This window comes from Thrips palmi, unplaced genomic scaffold, assembly GCF_012932325.1.
Source record: "Thrips palmi isolate BJ-2018 unplaced genomic scaffold, TpBJ-2018v1 HiC_scaffold_17, whole genome shotgun sequence".
In the NCBI taxonomy this organism is placed as follows: domain Eukaryota; kingdom Metazoa; phylum Arthropoda; class Insecta; order Thysanoptera; family Thripidae; genus Thrips; species Thrips palmi.
In genome coordinates, this window is record NW_023144626.1 from 8,772,963 (window position 1) to 8,792,801 (window position 19,839).

The 19,839-nt window shown below is 47.2% G+C and overlaps 4 protein-coding genes across 6 annotated transcripts; 2 read left to right on the forward strand and 2 right to left on the reverse strand.

The window, feature by feature from the left end:
* The first annotated feature begins 195 nt into the window (after positions 1 to 195).
* Positions 196 to 1,644, forward strand: LOC117643295 (ATP synthase-coupling factor 6, mitochondrial). The gene is made up of 4 exons (XM_034382105.1): positions 196 to 348; positions 922 to 1,073; positions 1,173 to 1,303; positions 1,467 to 1,644. The coding sequence occupies exons 2-4, from the start codon at positions 922 to 924 to the stop codon at positions 1,490 to 1,492; spliced, it is 309 nt and encodes a 102-aa protein (XP_034237996.1). The 5' UTR covers positions 196 to 348; the 3' UTR covers positions 1,493 to 1,644.
* Positions 1,645 to 1,978: 334 nt separating this feature from the next.
* On the forward strand, positions 1,979 to 4,356 carry LOC117643292 (growth hormone-regulated TBC protein 1-A). Its single transcript, XM_034382098.1, has 7 exons — positions 1,979 to 2,147; positions 2,341 to 2,542; positions 2,619 to 2,858; positions 2,939 to 3,099; positions 3,180 to 3,288; positions 3,374 to 3,559; positions 3,640 to 4,356. The coding sequence occupies exons 1-7, from the start codon at positions 2,128 to 2,130 to the stop codon at positions 3,724 to 3,726; spliced, it is 1,005 nt and encodes a 334-aa protein (XP_034237989.1). The 5' UTR covers positions 1,979 to 2,127; the 3' UTR covers positions 3,727 to 4,356.
* Positions 4,357 to 5,919: 1,563 nt separating this feature from the next.
* LOC117643289 (cytochrome P450 6j1-like) lies at positions 5,920 to 9,244 on the reverse strand. Its single transcript, XM_034382096.1, has 8 exons — positions 9,103 to 9,244; positions 8,266 to 8,558; positions 7,951 to 8,167; positions 7,529 to 7,870; positions 7,154 to 7,375; positions 6,821 to 7,072; positions 6,527 to 6,738; positions 5,920 to 6,021 (listed from the first exon to the last, which is right to left on the reverse strand). Exons 2-7 carry the CDS (start codon positions 8,554 to 8,556, stop codon positions 6,566 to 6,568), a joined length of 1,497 nt encoding a protein of 498 aa, XP_034237987.1. The 5' UTR covers positions 8,557 to 8,558; positions 9,103 to 9,244; the 3' UTR covers positions 5,920 to 6,021; positions 6,527 to 6,565.
* An 895-nt stretch (positions 9,245 to 10,139) lies between these two features.
* LOC117643288 (cytochrome P450 6j1-like) lies at positions 10,140 to 17,964 on the reverse strand. Of its 3 annotated transcripts, XR_004587612.1 has the most exons (8): positions 17,809 to 17,964; positions 17,162 to 17,674; positions 16,727 to 17,068; positions 16,428 to 16,649; positions 16,100 to 16,351; positions 15,842 to 16,027; positions 10,550 to 10,607; positions 10,140 to 10,239 (listed from the first exon to the last, which is right to left on the reverse strand). XR_004587612.1 is itself a non-coding variant. In XM_034382095.1 (7 exons), exons 2-6 carry the CDS (start codon positions 17,667 to 17,669, stop codon positions 15,855 to 15,857), a joined length of 1,497 nt encoding a protein of 498 aa, XP_034237986.1. In that variant the 5' UTR covers positions 17,670 to 17,674; positions 17,809 to 17,964; the 3' UTR covers positions 10,675 to 10,794; positions 15,821 to 15,854. The 3 variants fall into 3 exon arrangements, 2 of the variants coding, with proteins under 2 accessions (XP_034237986.1, XP_034237985.1); XM_034382095.1 differs by lacking the exons at positions 10,140 to 10,239; positions 10,550 to 10,607 and adding an exon at positions 10,675 to 10,794 and having other exon boundaries at positions 15,821 to 16,027; XM_034382094.1 differs by lacking the exons at positions 10,140 to 10,239; positions 10,550 to 10,607 and having other exon boundaries at positions 15,701 to 16,027.
* Positions 17,965 to 19,839: the final 1,875 nt, after the last annotated feature.

A 19,839-nucleotide genomic window follows, 5' to 3' on the forward strand; every position in this document is an offset into this window, starting at 1 on the left:
TAAAATAATTTGCAACTCTCCCATCAAGAGGGGAAAACACTCCGTCATTGGCGGGTAACTGCGATCAAGAGTTGCGCCACTTTGCATTCTTCTATGCACTCATTTTTTTTTCACTGTTGAAATCACAAACAACTAAAGAACCTCTAACGAGAGTTGAGCGCATGTAGCACATGCAGTCCGGACGATACGAACGGCGCGCCCTGGGTGTGGGTGTGTTCACAATGCACGTGTGACCGTCATTGACCACCATCGGTCGTCGGTCGGTCGCCGTCGCCATCTTTCTTCATTGCAGAAGCTAGCAGCTGAGCCGTAAGATAACCTTCAGAAAGCAACTGCATCTTTTGCAAGGTATGTTATGCCTTCGAACTTTCTTAACTGTTCCCAAATGTCTTGATTTTGCGACTTTTTTCCTAGTCTCAAACAATTTCAGTTTAGTGGAGCACGTCACGAAGTTTTTGTAGTTTCATAGTGAACTTCGTGGAATGGGGAGTCTGCCCCTTTTTCTTCCTCGTTTTTATTCAATTTAGCCGGTTTTGCTCTTCGTATTAAAATTGGAAACTTCATTGGTGGCTGTCACGAACTATGCTTTTTGTTTTGTTTGACGAAGTTGGCCTATGAAGTGTCCGGAGCATTGTGCAGGTTATGTTCCCTTGCAAAAGTCACTTTGTCTATCTAATTTGTTGAAAGTTTCTTGCTTATCTCACGAAAAGTTGAACAGCCGCACCGAGTCTATTCATATTTTGTCATTTCTTGCCACGTTTTTCCCCTGAAATTGGTTTGGTCTACACTGTCATTCTGTGTGTGTTGCTCTTGTATTTTGACCTATTATTCTTCATTTAACATGTTTTCATAAGCAATTGATCGTTTTTTATTTAGTGACGTTCTTTGTGAATTTTAATTTTGTCTTTATTTGTTTTACAGATGGTGCTCACCCACGTACTTGTCAGTGCCCGCCAAGTTCCGGCTGTTCTGAGGAGGAACTTCGGCATTTGCGTGCCTGCTGCTCAGAAGGCATCTGATCCCATCCAACAGTTATTTGTTGATAAAATTAGAGAATACAAGTCAAAGAGCACGTATGTGTACACTTTTTATCTAACCTTAATTGCAAACTTAGTATGCAGTAATCGGGCTTGTACAGTGTACTTTATTGTGGTTTACTTTTCTTACTTTAGTGGTGGAAAAATGGTGGAAGCGACCCCAGAAATCCAGAAAGAGCTGGCAGCTGAACTGGAGCGAGTTCAAAAGACCTACGGTTTTGCAGCAGGAGCCAACGTGCAAGATTTGCCCCCCATGAAATTCCAAGGTATAGTTAATTTTTGTTGTTATACAGGTTCAACATCAATAACTTCTGTTTCAGCCTATTTTCTATTGTCACATTTACATTAATGTGTATTTTATGTTGAGTTACTTCTTTGGAGAGCATTGGATGAAAAAGTGTACTCATTAATTTCTCCCTTATGTTCCAGACCCTGACCTGAAGGAGGTGGTTTAGACGTCACCTTTGCCACATTCAAACTACCTTTGGAAGATGTGCTGTTTTGTGACTGTAATTTGATTGTTGAGACATTGCCTACTGTTACAATGTCCTCTGTAAAAGCACCTTGTAGAGTACCACCATTGTAAATAAATCTAAGCCTACCAAGACTCGGTCATTATTATTACAACCACTTCCCCCTTTTGAAGTTTTTGAAGTTTCTCTGAGGCCTCAGTGGTCAGTGTATATATACCATTTTAGATTCAATGAGACTTGCCAAAAGGGAAGACCAAATAAGTTTCCTTGTGCTTGCACATGGGTTTCAATTACGGTCGATTCGCCAACATTTATCTGTCCTCACTACTTTTTTCCCTCAGACAATGGAGTATGACAATTGATGACAATGATTAGAATCCGAGAGAAGAATTGACGAAGTTTGCCTGATTTAAACATCTGACTGCCTATAGTGACCTGAGGTACCAGTCATCCTGCGAATACAACAGTTTTACTTCACGTTGCGATTGCGGTTCGTCTATAGCAGACGCCCTCGTTCCTCCCACTTTCCAATTTATTTTGGGTTGATTGATATAAATGTATAGTCAGAGCCGAGGCGGCGTGCAGAACACGTGAATTTGTCAGTAATCTGTCTGCCGATGGCCAAGTCGTCTTTCAGGTAAAGTCTATGCGACTGGATTTGATGACTAATAGCTTGCAGCTACTTGGGTACTAAACCTACTTTGTTTATTCTTAACACAAGTTGTCAGCATTCTTGGTTAAAGAAGATGCTGTCAACTGTAATGTTAATATTATATTTCATTGTCTGCTTCTATCTGTTCTTCGTTTTTAAAATTTATTTTGTATTCCAGTAAGGTAGATGAATATGGATTTGAACGAGCAGCAGATTTTGATTATGAGTCATATGAGGAATACATGTCGCAGTATTTGCCAATACTTGCTAGACGGGCTCGCAAATGGGCACGGCTGATGGGAAACCCAAATTCATTAAAGCGTGGTCCAGTTATCAAACGCTTCATGAGAAAAGGAGTACCCGCTGAACATCGTGCAGAGGTAGTTTTACTTATAGTTGCTGTGAAGAAATTTAGCTGCTGAACAAGAATGTTAAGATATTTTTTTCTATGCAAAGGTATGGCTTTGGGCCAGTGGAGCAACTCAGCTACAGGAAAAAATGGGCCCAAACCTTTATAGAGAATTATTAGAAGAAACACACGACATTGATGTCGTAAGCACAATTCGAACTGATCTGCCTAGAACATTTCCAGACAACATATTTTTCAATCAAGGTGATCAAAGTGAGCATCGAAATCAGCTTTTTAGGGTTCTTTGCGCATATGCACATCACAATGAACGAGTAGGTTACTGTCAGGTATGTTCTTTCAACTAAGCAATGTGGCTTTAATTCAGAGTTGTACCAGCAATCTTACTAATTTCACTTTTCCTTAACAGGGTCTGAACTATATTGCTGGCCTGCTGCTGCTTGTGACTAAGAGTGAAGAAAAGTCATTTTGGCTGTTGAAAGTTCTTGTAGAACAGATTTTGCCTGATTATTATGGACCTACCATGGAGGGTGTTATTGTTGACATTGACGTTTTAGGAGAGTTAATCAGGTAAACTGTTTTTCCCCCTCTATTTTATCACTTTAAAAAAAAAATTATGCTCAAATTATTAAAACATGTATGCGGTCTAGATTGAAGGCGCCAGCTATTCACCAACAGGTCACAGCTCTTGGATTACCTTGGCCAGTTGTCACCACAAAGTGGTTCATCTGCCTTTTTGCTGAAGTTCTTCCAGTTGAGGTGCGTCTATGTACATTCCCTTCCACTAATGAAGCAAATTAAGATAAGTATGTGTGAAATTTATGATAAAAATTGGCTTTTACAGACTGTGCTTCGAATTTGGGATTGCTTATTTTATGAAGGATCAAAGATCATTTTTCGTGTCTGCCTTACATTGATTAAAAGTCAAAGTAGCTCACTCCTGGCTTGCGATGACTTTGGAAGTTTGGCTGCAGCATTTAAATCTACAACAAGTGCTTCCAGTACCCTGAATTGTCATCAATTCATGAAGGTAGGAACCCAAATGCCCATCTTATTTCTGAAATGAAAACTATATATTAAATACCGTCATTGCATTCATATACATTACAGAGTATATTCCAAGTTCCTGGGTCCTTGTCCAGCAGTACTATTAGCACACTCAGGGAAAAAATATCACAAGATCGCCATAACAGCTAATATATGATGATCATTAATTCTTTTTGAATGGTCTCCATAAGGCTCCCATGCGTATTTGAATTTGTTGTAAATATGTCAACCTAATTGTTGTATATGGTAAAATGATAATTATTCTTATGAGGACAATCTTCAAGTTAGTTTCATCAGTGTGCCCATTGTTAAGTGATAACTTAGTGATAAACTTTAAAAATAGTGTGCATGCCACTTTGGAAATTCTGGGCATACATGCTATTATTTCCTTTGTGGGCCAAAGAGCAGGGTGTTCAAGCTTTTTTTTAAGCATAGCCTAAGATACAATAGTTGCAAGATGCAGACAATTATTTTGAGCAGCATCTCTGTATTTATTGTCACTTTTTAAATCAATCAGAAGAAAATCGCCTCTTGAATGTTTTGCCATAAATTTACTGACTGGTACATTGCTCAAACTTGATGCACATGTTAAATTTTTTAAATTGAGAACATGAGTTTGCTTTGATAATTTCTTCCTTTGTCTCCTTTTCTTTGTTAAGCTGGCCTTGTTTGGTCTGAGTTTCCAGTATTTAGCCTCTGTGATATCTCTCTAAACAAATATTAGTAATAAGCCTGTGATAAAATAATTGGATATGAAATATACCTGACATTTTGTAATCATCAGTGGTTTATTTATTCGCCTAAATCAAACAAGTTACATACCAGACAATAAACAAGAAGAAAATCTACCACCACTTTTTTGATTCTTGGGGCAATATTTGCCGTTTGAAAGGGAATTGAATTTCTTCAGACTGTTGATTATCCTGATGTTTAGTTAAAAGCTCCCAAGCTCTTAAGATAAAAGAGAAAAAAGTAGTCAAAATCTTTTTTTGCATGAAGGGTAATTTGAAACATTTAATTAAGTAACTTACACTCCACTGAATAAACCCCCAAGATGGCCAGCATGATCAAAGTAACTCCATCCTCTAATCACACCCATGAGATCCATGGCTGCTACTGATGTGAAGATCTAGAACAACATATTCTCATTAACACAGTAATCTATAGTTAAATATTCAAATATGGTAGTAGATATAGTCCAATCTTACCACTGGTCCAGGTATTTTCAAAAACGGCAAAAATATTATGTAGAATGAGTATTCTGGATGTCTGTACATAACCAATCCCAATAGACCTAAAATAGCACCTGACTGAAAACACATGTCGTTTAAAAGAGACAATGGGTCACAAACTAATTGAGAAGGACCAGAGGTCATAAAAGAAAACTTACAGCTCCAACAGATCCAGCAGTGAGACCTTTACAAGCCTGCACAGCAACACTTGCAAAACTAGCAGATACAGTTGAGAAAAGGTAGCAGCCCAGGAATCTATCCTTCCCTAATTCTGGTACCATAGCTATAGGAAGGAGGAAAGACATCCCAAAAAGTTTAATACATTGGTTTCTTACATTAAATTTTGGTTGTGTGCAACTTTGATTGGTACACCCGATATACAAAGGCTCATCGTGTATTCGGCATGTAGCGGGACTCACTTTCACATATATTGTGTAATATATACATATTGATTGCCAGATGGAGAGGTGCTATATGGGTGAATGCAGATGAGATTAACTGCACACATGACACTAACGAATTCCCTGAGAAAAACAATAATGTGATAAGGTCACTCAAAGTAACAGAATTGTCAGCGCATAAGCCAAGTTATAGTTTTCAATAGTTCAAAACAAATGAAATAATGAAATGAATGAAAATAGTAAATGGAAGAATTTTCTGCACTGACCTGTATTAGCCCTGTTAACAAAATATTTTTCCATAAAGGCTAATAGAGATGGGAACTGGGTAAAGAAAATACTCATTCTATAGGCAGAAAATACCAATACACAGGTTCCACATATAAGCCAATACACCTTGAATGAGTCTGGTTTAGAATGCCACCAACTGGAAATCTGTAAAAAGAAATCAGTTGACTCACGTACAGGCAAGATTACAAACCAAAAATCCAAATATGTTCATTTTACCGAATCTCCTCTATAATAAGACTGTGGTGATATCAACTTCCCCAAATACTGATTGCCAAAATAACATGCTGCACCAGTCTGAAATAAAAGTGATCAATAAGGTACAGTGGTATAACATTCCTGGCATCAAAATAGTCGTGAGCACAGAACTTACGCCAACTGTAAAGATGAATGGAATCTTTAGTTCTGATAAATTGCATTTTATCTCCGGCTTTTTCCTTGGTCTGAAAGCAGACCTATGCGCAGTTTTCCAGTGAACCTGATTTATTTTTGGAAAAATATTTGACTTTGAGGCTTGACCAAATAAACTGAAACACGTAACAACAAATCATGACACAAATTAAAATATTGAAATTGAAGTGACATTTGCTCTTAGCAGATTAAATGTTGCCTTGAAGTATGTGTTGGATTGAATGAAGAGAATGAGTTACCTAACATGGGTACTTCGACAAGCACCCAGCAGTACCAGCGATGATCGTAGGATCATTTTTGAGTTACACCAAAATTAAAAGAATAAACTATAAAGATCAAGTAAGATTGCTTTTTTCTAAAAGAGAAATAATTCTTGTAGAAGAGGTTAAGCCAACCACCGGTGCTGTCGTCTGTCGTCTGTTTATTTGTAGAGGGCGGTACTGTTGGGTAGTGCTTTCGGCGGTAAATTTGAATTCTGCTACCCTTTCAAAGTTATTTTTAGGGCAGAAGTCGAGATGAGTTTTCAAACACTGAGAGACAGACGGCTCCTGTATTGCGTGTGACAATGAAATACATGGAGGGCAGTGCGTAGGAACCAAACACATTTATTAAACACACTACCACAGTTGGACGACGTTCCGCCTGAGTCAGATTGAACGGTCAGAGCGGCTGGAAGTGCAGCGGCATGTCGTTGAGCACGGTGACCAGGAAGGACCTGGGGCACACTCGCAGCTCGGCCTCGGACTTGGGGGTCTCTGCGCAGGGCGACACGCGGAAGTTGAGGATGGTGCTCAGCAGTGCGGACTTGATGTTCATGTCTGCGAACCGGCTGCCTGCACAATCCCAACCAGAACAACGAAAAGTTAGTCGCCAGAAAAGGATTGACGCTGTGTTTGAAACTCGCAGCATCCTTACCGATGCAGGTCCTGGGCCCCGAGCCGAACGGCAAGTAGGCCAGCTTGTTGATGTTGTCGGCGTTCTCCGGCGCCCACCGCTCCGGGTCGAACTTGTCCGGGTCGGCGTAGTGCTCGGGGTCGCGGTGGATGGAGTACACCGGCACCATGACGACGGTGCCCTTCTCGATCTTGATGTCGCTGTCCGGCAGCACGTAGTCCTGGGTGGCCACGCGGTCCAGCCACGGCATCACCGGCCACAGCCGCAGCGTCTCTGCGAGGGAACCGAGACGTTCTAAAGCTCCGCCATGGCTCCGCCCCGCACGCCCACCGAGCCCTCAGGCAGGCAGCCTACCTTTGAACACCATGTCGAGGTACTTGAGGTCGTGCAAGGTCTCGTAGGTGATGTTGCCGCCGTCCGCGGTCTGGGCGGCACGCAGCTCGGCTCGCAGCTTGTCCTGGCACTCCGGGTGCCGAGCCAGCATCCACAGCGCCATCATGATGGTCTTGGCCGTCGTCTCGGAGCCAGCGACCTGCATGGTCATGACTTGGGCCTCGAACAGGTGCTGGGACACGTCTACGAGTGCGAAAAAACGACATTGTCATGGTACACTCTTTCTGCGAGCATTCCTGAGAGGCTGGACTCCGACTGGACAGTAGACATAGACTCCAGGCTCGAAAGAGTCCAGCCTCTCCAGCCACGGAATGCACCCTGCCGGGCCTTGCGTACCACCGCTGCGCTTGAGGCTCAGCAGGTTGTCGAAGATGTCCCGGCTCGCCGGTGGCTCCCTCTCGCGGAGCTGGCTCGACTCTCGCAGCAGGTCCTTGAGCAGGGTGGATCGCCACTCCTTGAGCAGGGGCACCTTGAGCGCGTGGTACAGGGCGGGGACGAACAAGAGGGCGAACGTGCTCAGGCCCTCGGCGAACTCGAAGCGGAACGACTCGGAGACGGCGTTCATGTAGGGGGACGGCTCCTTGGTGCGCATGGACCAGGCCTCGATGCCGAACGCGCAGGACGCGATCACGTCCACGCCGTAGCGGGTGCAGGGGCCGTTGGTGGAGAGCACGCCGTCTGGAAGCAGCGCGTCGGTGTCAACAAGCAGCGCCCCTCGGCGGCCTCGGCGGCATCGCACACAGCTGCACCTCCCCTACCTGGGCCGACGTTGCCGCGAATGCACTCCACCAGCTGCTCGCCCTTGTCCCTGATGCTGGGGAACATGGCCTTGAGGCGGCCCGAGCTGAAGGCCGGCGACACGCGCACGCGCATGTCCTTCCACTCGTCGTCCATCATGCAGAACAGGAACTTGCTGAACATCTTGTCGTAGTGCGGCTCGGGGCTGAGCTTGTGGTTCGGGAACAAGTGGAAGTCCTGCGGTGGATGGAGACAGCAAAAACAAATTTTCATTTATTGTTTTTTTTAGAGGGGGGAGCAAATGACTTGATGGAAAACCAGTGAACGCTGCAGACCTTGATAGTGATTCTCTTGACGGCGTCCAAGCTCTTCACCAGGAGGACGGGGCTGGGGCCGGCGTAGAGGCCGACGTACGGCTGGCCGGGGAAGTGGCGGTAGACGCGGTCCAGCATGCCGAAGATTGGCTCGCGCTGGAAGGCGGCCAGCATCGAGTTGCCGAACAGCGGCACGGGGGTGAGGTGCGGCACGCCCTTCTTGCGCCAGGTGCCGTAGCGCAGCGTGGAGGCCGCGGCCAGCACCGCCAGCAGCACCAGCACCACCACCAGCAGCGGCAGCAGCAGCGCCATGCCTGCGTTCCGAGAAAATCAACCATTTTTCCAGTGTCCCGGCAACAGGGGCACCCACTCACTCTCGAGGTGTTTTGGTGGGTTGCTATCAACCCACTTCGCGGTTTTCCAAGAATGAGACATGTGAGTGCAGCCGCTCGCGGCTCTGCTTCACCGACGGCCTGCAGACTGCTCCAGACAGCCCTTCATCCGAGGGGGTATGCGCTCTCTGAACCTGTGTACCGACTATTACGCTATTACGCTCTATTACGCCACAAATTGATCGGAATTTAGCTAAAAACGGCCTAAAACACACCAAAATTGATAATTTTTTTACGATTTCGGCTATTACGCGACTAATACGCGACTATTACGCGTATTATTACGCGTGCTATTACAGATAGAGTGAACCGACTATTACGCGAGTGCATACCCCCTCGCTCTAGAGGCTCCAAGTCGCAACCCCGCGAGACGCTTCATGGGTGCGTGAGGAAGACAGGGCAACGAAAGTGCTGTTCGGGATCAGTCTGCAGACGACGCAAGCCCTAGCAGCGCACCGCGCTTTACCTGAGAGGTTGGAACGGGTTTCGGCTTGCTGACCAAGTAACCCACCGGGCCGACCAAGGAGAATGGACCACTCGACACCAAAGAACCAAACAGCGCGCGCGCCGCAGAGGCACTGCCGCGGATCTCAGCCTCCGCGCGAGGTGGGCCGGCGTCTCCTGCAAATCATAACTTTTTTTTTTCGCTCCTTGTAGCTTCTTTCGCGGATGCTCAAAAACACCAGATTATTGGGTCGTCGGTGCAATTAGTTGAGTCTTCCCTCAGGCTGATTACGAACAACACAACGTCTCTCTCGCACTCATGGGGCGTCCCGTATGGGTGCGAGAGGGACGGAGCGGCAAAACGCAATCTGTCTGTGGGCGTCTGCATGGCGTGTCGACCGCGATATCGGCTAACTTGAACTTGACGTCTTGGGGGGGGGGGGGGTCTCCTTCACCATCAGGTCAGTGTTCAAGAGGAGGACCTGCGTGAAGAGCGGCCCGGTCGATTACGCTGCATGGATGTGATATAACATGGCGATCTGGCGATGGCCAGACACCTTTCATCTCCGAAGTGACCTTGAACACACTGTACTACACTGCCCGAGCTTACCTACCAGGATGCCGCAGCGAAGGCACACACTTGAAAGTCTGAACGGTCTGAAATTTTGGCCCAGCGCAGTGGTTTGCAAAATTTTGAAGTAGCGTGGTCAGGATAACCAGACATGGCAAAGACTGAAATCATTTCAGACCAAAAAGGTAAAAGTTTGGCGTGTTTTTGTATGCAGAGTGACTCACTCTTCTCGTTTGTTTCGTCTTGTCTGAACAACTCCTCAGAGACTCCGACTCTCTAGGTGATCGCATAACCGGCTCTGGCTCGCTGTTGTTCCAAGAGGGCTGAGGTTTATTTTTGTTTTTTGTTGGTTTTGTCTAGTAAAACGACTTTATTGTACATGATGAATTTACAACCGTAACAACTTTTTCCCCTCGTATACGCTATAGCGCGCGGAGAAGGGCATAATTGATTTCCGATTGAATAGGGTAAAGAGCACTTCACCGAGATTTGCAGTAGTTTTTTTTTTTAATTGCATGTGACAGTAGGAGAGCTAGGATATATGTTTATCTTACATAGGTTTGTATGAGAGCGTCCCCTTATAACTTCTCATTTGCGCCACATTATCCTCATTACTTTTCCAAAGTAATCTGTTCGCACTGAGTGTTTTTGGTGCGTGATGAGATTCCTGACCGTCCCCAGCAGCCACGTCTAGGGCCGGAGAGCCCCCTGGCCCAACTGACCTGACCGGAGACACCAACAAAGCGGAAAGTTGCCGATGACTTGCGCATCGTGCGCGAGAGAGGTTGCCTCGCATCCACCCACTCTGGCACCCATCTCGTGGGCGTTACGGAGGGGCCCAGCGCTGGATCGGCAACCCCTTCCCTCATGGCCGGGCCAGACCCCGGGAGACCGCTTCGCTAGGGTTTGCCGTGGCAAAACGGGTTGAGTTGTCCTTTTAGCGAGGCTACACCAGCCAGATGTTAAGTTTTGTAATTTTTATAGCTTGAGTTCTTCGTAAAGAAAATTAGACTGACCACCGAATGAACTGCTTGAGGCCAACATTTATTTCACACTAAGTCAAATCACATACAGAAAACAAAACACTATCGCCATACACACTTTTGCCAACTTAAATCGGACCAATGTAGCCAACACACAAAAATACAATAATAATTTTAACACGTCCCCTTGTTGGGTACATTTGAAAGTAATCACAAATCGAACAATCGACGAAACAATAAACAAAATTAAAGGATACCAAACACAATAATGACAAGATTAACATACATGTTAATTTAGGAAGAAATAATTTTTAGGAAAAGAAGCTAAGATGAATGTAAACAACACACAATAACAATTTAAAGAAAAAGAAGAAAGAGAAAAATAAAATAAAGAAAGAACAATTACACATATGGGAACACTTACGTTTGTAACAAGTTACAAGTTAGTACAATACACTACAGGAACACATAATCACAATGGCACATATTTATGGCAATCAAATTATTCTACATTTGGTAGATTATAGCATTGATTCAGTCTACTTCAGTCCCAGACTTCGGCACGAATTCAGATTGTTCTGGGCGGAGGTCAATACCTTGGTGAAGATGTCTGCACGATTCAGTTTTGACTTCACATACTTCAATTGTATGACTTTCTTGTTGACTAACTCTCTGATGTGGTGGTGCTTCACGTCGATATGTTTAGATCTTTCTGAAACTGAGAAATTTCCTGCTACACCAATTGCTCCTTGGTTGTCTACATGGATTGTGATTGGCAATTTGACAGAGTACTCAAATTGTAAATCTTTAAAAATTCCAGTTATCCATGTTACTTCTCGACACACATCACTGAGGGCTATGTATTCAGCCTCTACGGTGGACAGACTGACAGAAGTCTGTTTCTTGCTGCGCCAGCTGACTACTCCTCCTCCTAATGACAGGCAATAACCCGTAATGGATTTTCTGTCAGATTTGTCGTTTGCCCAGTCGGCATCAACATACACTTCTAGTTGTTGTCCTCTTGCTTGATATGCCAGCTTCCAGTCTTTGGTGCCCTTTAGGTATCTAAGGAGGTACCTCACTTCATCCCAATCCTTCCTAGATGGGTTCTGATTTTTCTGGCACAACTTATTTACTGCACATGCAATGTCCGGTCTTGAGTTGTTTGCTAGATGTAACAATGAGCCTGTAGCTGTCCTATAGAGCGACGACTTGAATGGCTTTTCTGTCTCTTGATTTTCCCCTTTTCTTGCAGGTGGGAGTTGCACTGAAACTTCTGGGGCTTTCTCTAAGCGAAACTGCTTGATTTTCTCTTCTATATACAGTGTTTGGTCTAAGTACACCTGACCATTTCCTCCTCTGGTGACTCTCATGGATAAAACGTTGCTGACGGGTCCTAAGTCCTTGGTCGAGTATTTTGCTCCAAACTTTTGCTTGAACCACTTTATCTTTTCAATGGTTCCAGTGATGTATGAGTCATCTACATAAACTCCAATCATTAGTCCTTTATCTTGGGAGATGTACAAACATGGGTCGTAATCAGATCTTTTCATTCCCAAATCTAGCATGGTTTTATTCAAGTCCTCATTCCAGTTCTTGCCGGACTGATGCAAACCATATATGCTCCGGTTTAGTTTGCAGACGTACCGTTCTGAATTTTTAATTTCAAAACCTGGTGGTTGCTCCATGTAGACTTCTTCTTCTATTTTGCTATTCAAGAATGCAGCATCTACATCCACATGATGTATTTCCCACTTCCTTTCAGCAGCAACAGCGAACATGCATCTTAATGTAGTCCTCTTGACAACAGGGCAGTATGCATTGAAGTAATCTTCACCTTCAATTTGGGTGAATCCTCGAGCTACCAGTCTTGATTTGTGGCTGGAAATGTTTCCTTCCGTATCAAACTTGGTTTTGTAGATCCACTTGCAGTCTACTACATTTTTGTCTGGAGGTCTCTCCACGATGTCCCAAGCACTGATTTCTATCAGTTTGTTGATTTCTCGGATCATAGCTTGTTCCCAATCCTTTCGGGCTGCACTATTCATTGCTTGGTCAAAGTTTTTGGGATCCTTTACAGTGGCTGCTGAACAGCACCTTCCATCACAGACGTGCCTAACCTTGCGTTGCCTTGTTGATCTTCTGGGTGGTGGAGTGATTGTTCTTTGTTCATCCTCGCTATCATGCAGATCATGCAGGTTGTTCTCTTGATCTTCTCCTCTAGGGTTTTGTTCTTCATCGGAGGTGTTGTCATTATCGGGAATGTTGTCATTATCGGGAATGTTGTCGCCATTTTGGCTGTTTTGATTTCCTTCACCGCCTTCAGAATGCTCGTCACGGCCCTCTTGATGCTCTTCGTTCTCTTCAGTGTCAGAGATTCCAAAGCCTTCTATGAATGAATCTAAACTAACAACGAAGTCCTGTTGTTGTTGTGGGTCTTTCTTCTGCTTGAAAGGGAAAGATTCTTCATAGAACTTGACATCTCGAGACACAATCATCTTTCGTCCCTTTAGAGTGTAGAGTTTGAATCCTTTCTTTCCTCTTTCAACTCCGACAAACACACACTTGACTCCTCGAGCTCCAAGTTTGTTATTTTCATCTGTCGCTGTCCAGGCTTCACATCCAAAAACCTTGATTAATTCTAGGTCTTTCTTGGTTAATTCTCTTCCTAGCCACAGTTCCAAAGGTGTCTTGTTTTGGAGCACTGTCGTGCCACATCTATTTCTCAAGTACGCTGCATAGGTGATGGCTTCAGCCCAGAAGGTTGGTGGCAGACCAGACCTAATGAGCATACATCTCACCATATTCAGTAAGGTAAGGTTCAGACGTTCTGCACGACCATTTTGCTCTGGTGTTCCTGGTATCGAGAATTGTTGTTCTATTCCCCTTTCTTCCAGATAGGCCTTTAATTCTAGGGATATGTATTCCCCGCCATTATCCGACCTTAACACTTTCACTTTCTTCTCCAGTTTCCTTTCATTTCTGCTAATGTATTTCTGGATTTCTGACGAACCATGGCTTTTCTTTCTGATGGGTTTTACTTCTGCGAATCTTGAGTGATCATCCAAAAAGGTGATGACATATTTAGATCTTCCAAGAGATTCTGTGGGCAACGGTCCCATGATATCAGAGTGAACTAGCTCTAGGACTTCTTCTGCATGAGCATCACTTGTTTTGAACGGCTTTTTCTTCAATTTACCCTCTAGGCAAACTTCGCATTTGGTGACATCTTTTCTTGTTTCACAGATATCAGGTAGATTGTTCATGTGCGCAAAACGGTCATGCCACAGTTCTACACTACATCTTCTAGCTACTATGTTTTTGGCACTCTTTTCTTCAATTAATGTCACTTTTCTTCCATTCACCATGAAGTAGTCACACTTTAATTCATACATCTTGGCATGTTCATTCCAGAAACTCTTCATAAACATTTCTTCTCCATCCAGTACCTTCTTCTCACTGTTTTCAGTAACAATCTTAAAGCCTCTCTCTTCCAATCTTCTCTCAGATATTAAAGTACTATCAAGTTCAGGGACTAGATATACTTTCTTCAGGGTTATTTGGTAATCTCCATATTTGTTTCCCAACTTTGCCACGAGAGTTCCTCTTCCAATGACTTTGAGGCTCTGTCCATTGGCTATTTTTACTTTCCCCCCATAACTTCTATCAAGGTCCTCCAAAAGGTCTTCATGCGGAGTCAGATAATCACTGGCTCCTCCATCAATGTATATTGAGTGTTTTTCTGAGTCAGTTACATTTTTACCTGCCATGAGTGCTTTGCTCTTGATGATTTTTGAACTGGCCTTCTTTGCACTGCTCTTTATTTTAGGCTGGTCTACTTCTGTATCACTGGAGCTCTCCCTTTCCGAACTCGTAGTTGATTCATATTCTGCTCTCCTAGCTGTCTTCTTTTTTCCTTGCTTTCCTCTATCATCTTTTCGCCTCCACTCTCTTCTATCTTCTCTTTGATAGTCTCTTCTGTCTTCTCTTTGATGGTCTCTTTTGTCTTCCCTCTGGTAGTCTCTTCTATCTTCTTTTTGATAGTTTTTCCTATCTTCCTTTCGAAGGTTTCTTCTGTCATCTCTTCTGTTGTCACGTTCGTTCTCAAAACGTGGACAGTCACGGGCTATGTGTCCATGTTCATTGCACGCAAAACACAAGATTCTTCTATCCTCACCTCCACTCCTGCGTTCAAAGTTCATCTTCTCAAATCTTGACGTAAGTGCTGATGCTTCATATCGCTTCTCATTCTTGGCTATGCTGCCGTGGCTTGCTCGTCTGTTATCTTCTGCTATGAGTCTAGCCATAACATCTTCTAATTCAATGTTTTCACCTTGATCTATGGTAGTGATGAGTACTTCATATCTTTCAAGTGGCAGTCCACTGATTATAAATCTTGCAATAACCTGGTCACTGAAATCTGCTTTCATGCTCTTCAGTCTTCTATTCAAATGGAAAAATCTGGCAAAATAATCTTGCATGTCTTCATCCTCTTCTTTCTTGATGCTAGTCAACTCTCTCAGTAGTAGTGTTTGGTTGATGGGGCCAGCTCTGGTGTGTAGTTTTTCAAGCTTGTTCCACATAAACTGGGCCACCTTCACATCACCTACATAGTCAATAAGCCTGGATGAAAGAGTAAGTAGAATTAGAGATAAGGCACGGTCATTCTTCTTTGTCTCATCTGGACTTAAAACATCTGTGTCGTCCGGGTCTCCTAGTCTCAGGAATCCAGGCTCCACGGCGTCCAAGCATCCTCGTTGGCGTAGAATAGCCTTCGTTGTTAGCGACCATGAGAAGTAATTGTCCTTCTCGAGTTTTGCAAACTTCTTGACAGCTTCGTCCTCGGCCATCTTGGTTTCTTGTCTCTCTTCTCCACGTGTTGGTACTCGTTTTGGCGAGCGTCCCCTTTTACCGGCGTCTCTCGGTTATCTTCACACTTCTTTGCACTTCTGCGTTCTTCTTATTAACTTCAGCGATTGTTCGAGCGCTTCAGTCTCATAATCTGTTAAGTTTTGTAATTTTTATAGCTTGAGTTCTTCGTAAAGAAAATTAGACTGACCACCGAATGAACTGCTTGAGGCCAACATTTATTTCACACTAAGTCAAATCACATACAGAAAACAAAACACTATCGCCATACACACTTTTGCCAACTTAAATCGGACCAATGTAGCCAACACACAAAAATACAATAATAATTTTAACACCAGACACTGTAGCTCAGAGCGGCTCGAAGCTCAGGGGCAGGTCCTTGGGGATGGTGATGATGAAGGACCTCGGGCAGATCTGGAGCTCGGCGTCCGACGCGGGGGAGTCCGCCGCCAGCGACACGCGGAAGTTGAGGAGGATGTGGCTAAGCGCGGACTTGACGCTCATGTCTGCGAAGCGGAGTCCTGGCGGGGAGACAGAATGTAATGCAACGTCCATTGCTCTGCGGCACTCCCACGCCTCGCCACCAAACTTACCGATGCAGGCCCTGGGCCCGGTCCCGAACGGGAGGAAGGCCAGCTTGTTGATGTTGTCGGCGTTCTCCGGCGCCCACCGCTCCGGGTCGAACTTGTCCGGGTCGGCGTAGTGCTCGGGGTCGCGGTGGATGGAGTACACCGGCACCATGACGACGGTGCCCTTCTCGATCTTGATGTCGCTGTCCGGCAGCACGTAGTCCTGGGTGGCCACGCGGTCCAGCCACGGCATCACCGGCCACAGCCGCAGCGTCTCTGCGAACGGACGCATTACGTTTCATTGAACCTGTTCCCGCCGTCTCCCTTTCTGAGAGTTTGTTCGGAATACTACCTTTCATCACCATGTCGAGGTACTTGGTGTCCTGGCCGGTTTCGTACGAGATCTCCCCGCCGTTGTTGCCGACTGTCTCGCGCAGCTCGGCCCGTAGCTTCTCCTGGCACTCCGGGTGCCGGGCCAGCATCCACAGCGCGAACATGACCGTCGAGGCGGTGGACTCCGAGCCCGCCACTTGCATGGACATGACCTGGGCCTCGAACACGTCGTACGACACCGCTGGAAGCAAGGGGACCGTCAGGCGCGTCGGGAGAGTAGGGAGGGCAAGGTGGGTCTAACACAGCGCGGGCACTCACAGCCATTCTGCTTGAGCGTGAGCAGCTTGTCGAAGATGTCCTTGTTGACGAGCGGGGCCTTCTCGCGCACCTCGCTGGTCTGGAGCAGCAGGTTCCGGATGATGGCGGAGCGCCACTCCTTGAGGAGCGGGTAGCGCAGCACGTGGTACAGGAGCGGCGAGAAGAGCAGCGCGAACGAGGCGAGGCTCTCGGACACCCCGAAGCGGAAGGCCTCGCCCACGGCCTTCATGTAGGGCGAGGGCTCGCGCGTCTTGAGCGCCCCGCCGTCGATGCCGAAGGCGCAACGGGCGATCACGTCCAGGCCGTAGCGCGTGCAGGTGTTGCTAACGGGGATCACGCCGTCTGAAACCACGTGGCCAGGCAAGATTAGCCATCACTCACGATAAGGACCCAGTAATTAGAAGATCAGATCGCGTGGCTCGGTCCGGAACTTACTTTTGTCCCTGTGCTGCTTGATGTTCCTGACGAGGTCCTCGCCCATGGCCTTGACGCTGGGGTACATGGCCTTGAGTTGGCCCGAGGTGAACGCCGAGGTCATTTTCGTGCGCACGTCCTTCCACTGTTCGCCCGGCAGGCAGAACAGGAACTTGCTGAACACCTCGTCGTACTGCGGGGCGGGCGACAGCTTGTGGTTGGGGAAGACGTTGAAGTCCTTGACGAGCATGTTCTTGACGGCCTCCACGCTCCTCACCAGGAGGACGGGGCTGGGGCCGGCGTAGAAGCCGGCGTACGGCTGGCCGGGGAAGTGGCGGTACACGCGGTCCAGCATGCCGAAGAGGGCCTCCCGCTGCAGGATGGAGAGCGTGGCGTTGCCGAACAGCGGCACGGGGGTGAGGTGCGGCACGCCCTTCTTGCGCCAGGTGCCGTAGCGCAGCGTGGAGGCCGCGGCCAGCACCGCCAGCAGCACCAGCACCACCACCAGCAGCGGCAGCAGCAGCGCCATGTCGTCTGGGACAAACCGCGAGACACAATTAAATAAATTCGTCAAATCGACTTGAACTGTATTGATTCCCCAGGGTGCCGCGTGGGAGGTTCGTACTGTAACTGGCACTGCCTCTCGAATGTCTCCTCATCGTACTCACCAGCAAAGATAGGGGCCCTTCTGAGTTGGGTCGCCTCTCGCTACCGCTTTTCTCTCTAGCCTCTTCCAAACCCAGCCGAACCCAAACACTGGCCGGGCTCTAGCGCGGCTCGAGTCTTATTGCGACGTCTCAAGGCCGCCCCCTCCCACCGCAGTTCGTTATCCACGGACCCCCTCTTGTCGGACTCGGTCGAGCAGCGCGAAGGGTAATGCACTCTTCTAATTGGTGCGCTCACTCATTCCTAGCATTTCGGGTGACAGAAATATCGGAGTTTCCTCAATTTTCCCTTCTGATCCCCGGGCTGGTCTTATATGAAATATAACGATATTGCGTTACGCAATGGATCGGAATATGGAGTGGTTGGGTCTCAGTTTTTAAGAGTGCACTCCGCTAGAACTTGTATTCGTTTCATAAATGAGAAGAGTAATAGTATGTCCATTATTCCTAATTTAGTATTCGTATGTGTTTCTTTTACAAATTGTCACAACTCTCGAGACGCTGCCGGCCGCGGCCGCCTCGAGATAGGCAGCCCATTTGACTGCACGTGTTGTTTTCGCGCTGCCTAGCGACCAGCAGCGTGGACCAGCGTGGTTCACGCAACCAGAGCTTCGACCCCACCTCGGCCCGCGTCGCTCGACCCGCAAACACACAAAGTCACTGCAGAACAGCACGGCATTTGTGGATGCTGGCCAATGCTGGCCGCCGCGCCACCGGCGAGCGAGAGCGCGACTGTACACTGTACAGTTTTTTGTTTCGCAGGGTAAGGATGATGGGGCAAAAAGAATAGACCGATTACATGTATCTGAATTATTTTTATTATCTCGCAAGAATCCGCGGACAACTTTCTCACGAGGAGCCAATTTTCTCTAGTCACCACACTGAGAGAAAGAGGGGGTGCCGCTCGATCACGCTTCGAGATTCGGCAAAAAGTTGTGGCTATTTTGCAGTTTCTGAGAATCTTGAACTCACCAACTCACCACCTTACCACCACATCCCTCTCGACATGCTAGGCTAGGGCTAGGAAAGTATTCGGTCCATGTCTTCGTCGGGTTGGTGGCCTTTCTTACCCCACATCCAAAACCAATTCAGGACGGAAAGAAAAGAAATTACGGGATACACCCTGGTCCCGCGTCCAAGCAGAGTCTCGGGGTGTCTAGGACGTCGCGGGGGTGCGGTCGCCGTGGCCGCGCGGTGGGGCCGGTGGCACCGCGGCGGCGAGACACTCGGTCTCGGTGGACGGGCCGTGCTGTGCGTCGGCTCGACCAATGGCAGGCCGCCGGGCATCGCACCACGCGCTCAGGCCACGCTCGACGGCGAAAGGGGAGGGGCGGGGCGCGCGGGGGGCGCGGGGCGAGTGGGTGGCACGCACAAGCGGCCCAAGCGCGCTCACCTGTTTTCGTCTGTTTGGGAACGAGATAGCGGCTGACTCACTTGAACGAGTCGAATGCATAATGCACGCAATGCGCTTCCCGTTTGGGTTCGGGCGGCTCGACAAGCAGGGTCACAGCCCTGCCCTGCCCCTGCCGCCCCGCCCGGAAAAAAAGGTCCCCTCGACCCGGCGTTCTTGGAACACCCGGCCGCCCCTTTTCCCGCCGATAGGTGGGCGGTGCGCCTCGCTTGTTGACTTCTAGTGGCGCGGCTCGGCACGACGCTTCGCTCCGACGCCACCTCCCTTTTGCACCATTCAGCGGGTGGCATCAAATCGCGCCGCCCATGCAAGCTGGCGCGATGCTTGGGCTGCACAGGCTGCACTTTGGGAGTGCGAAAACAACACACTCCGCGCATACTCCGTGTCACCGGGAACTGAATGCAGCAGTCTGACGCTGGGAACGCGGCAGTGCGTCCTGCCGCAGCGGAAGCAAGATTAGATATGGAGGGGGGGGCACTCCAGCCGCGACTGCATCGCGACATTGTCTAATTACCGAGTCGTCTAGACGCCGTCGTCGTCGGTTTATCGGCCGCGCCGTCCGATCCATCGTTCCATCGACCGATCCACTCATGCTTGTTTTTCGCTTCGCTTCCACCGATCGT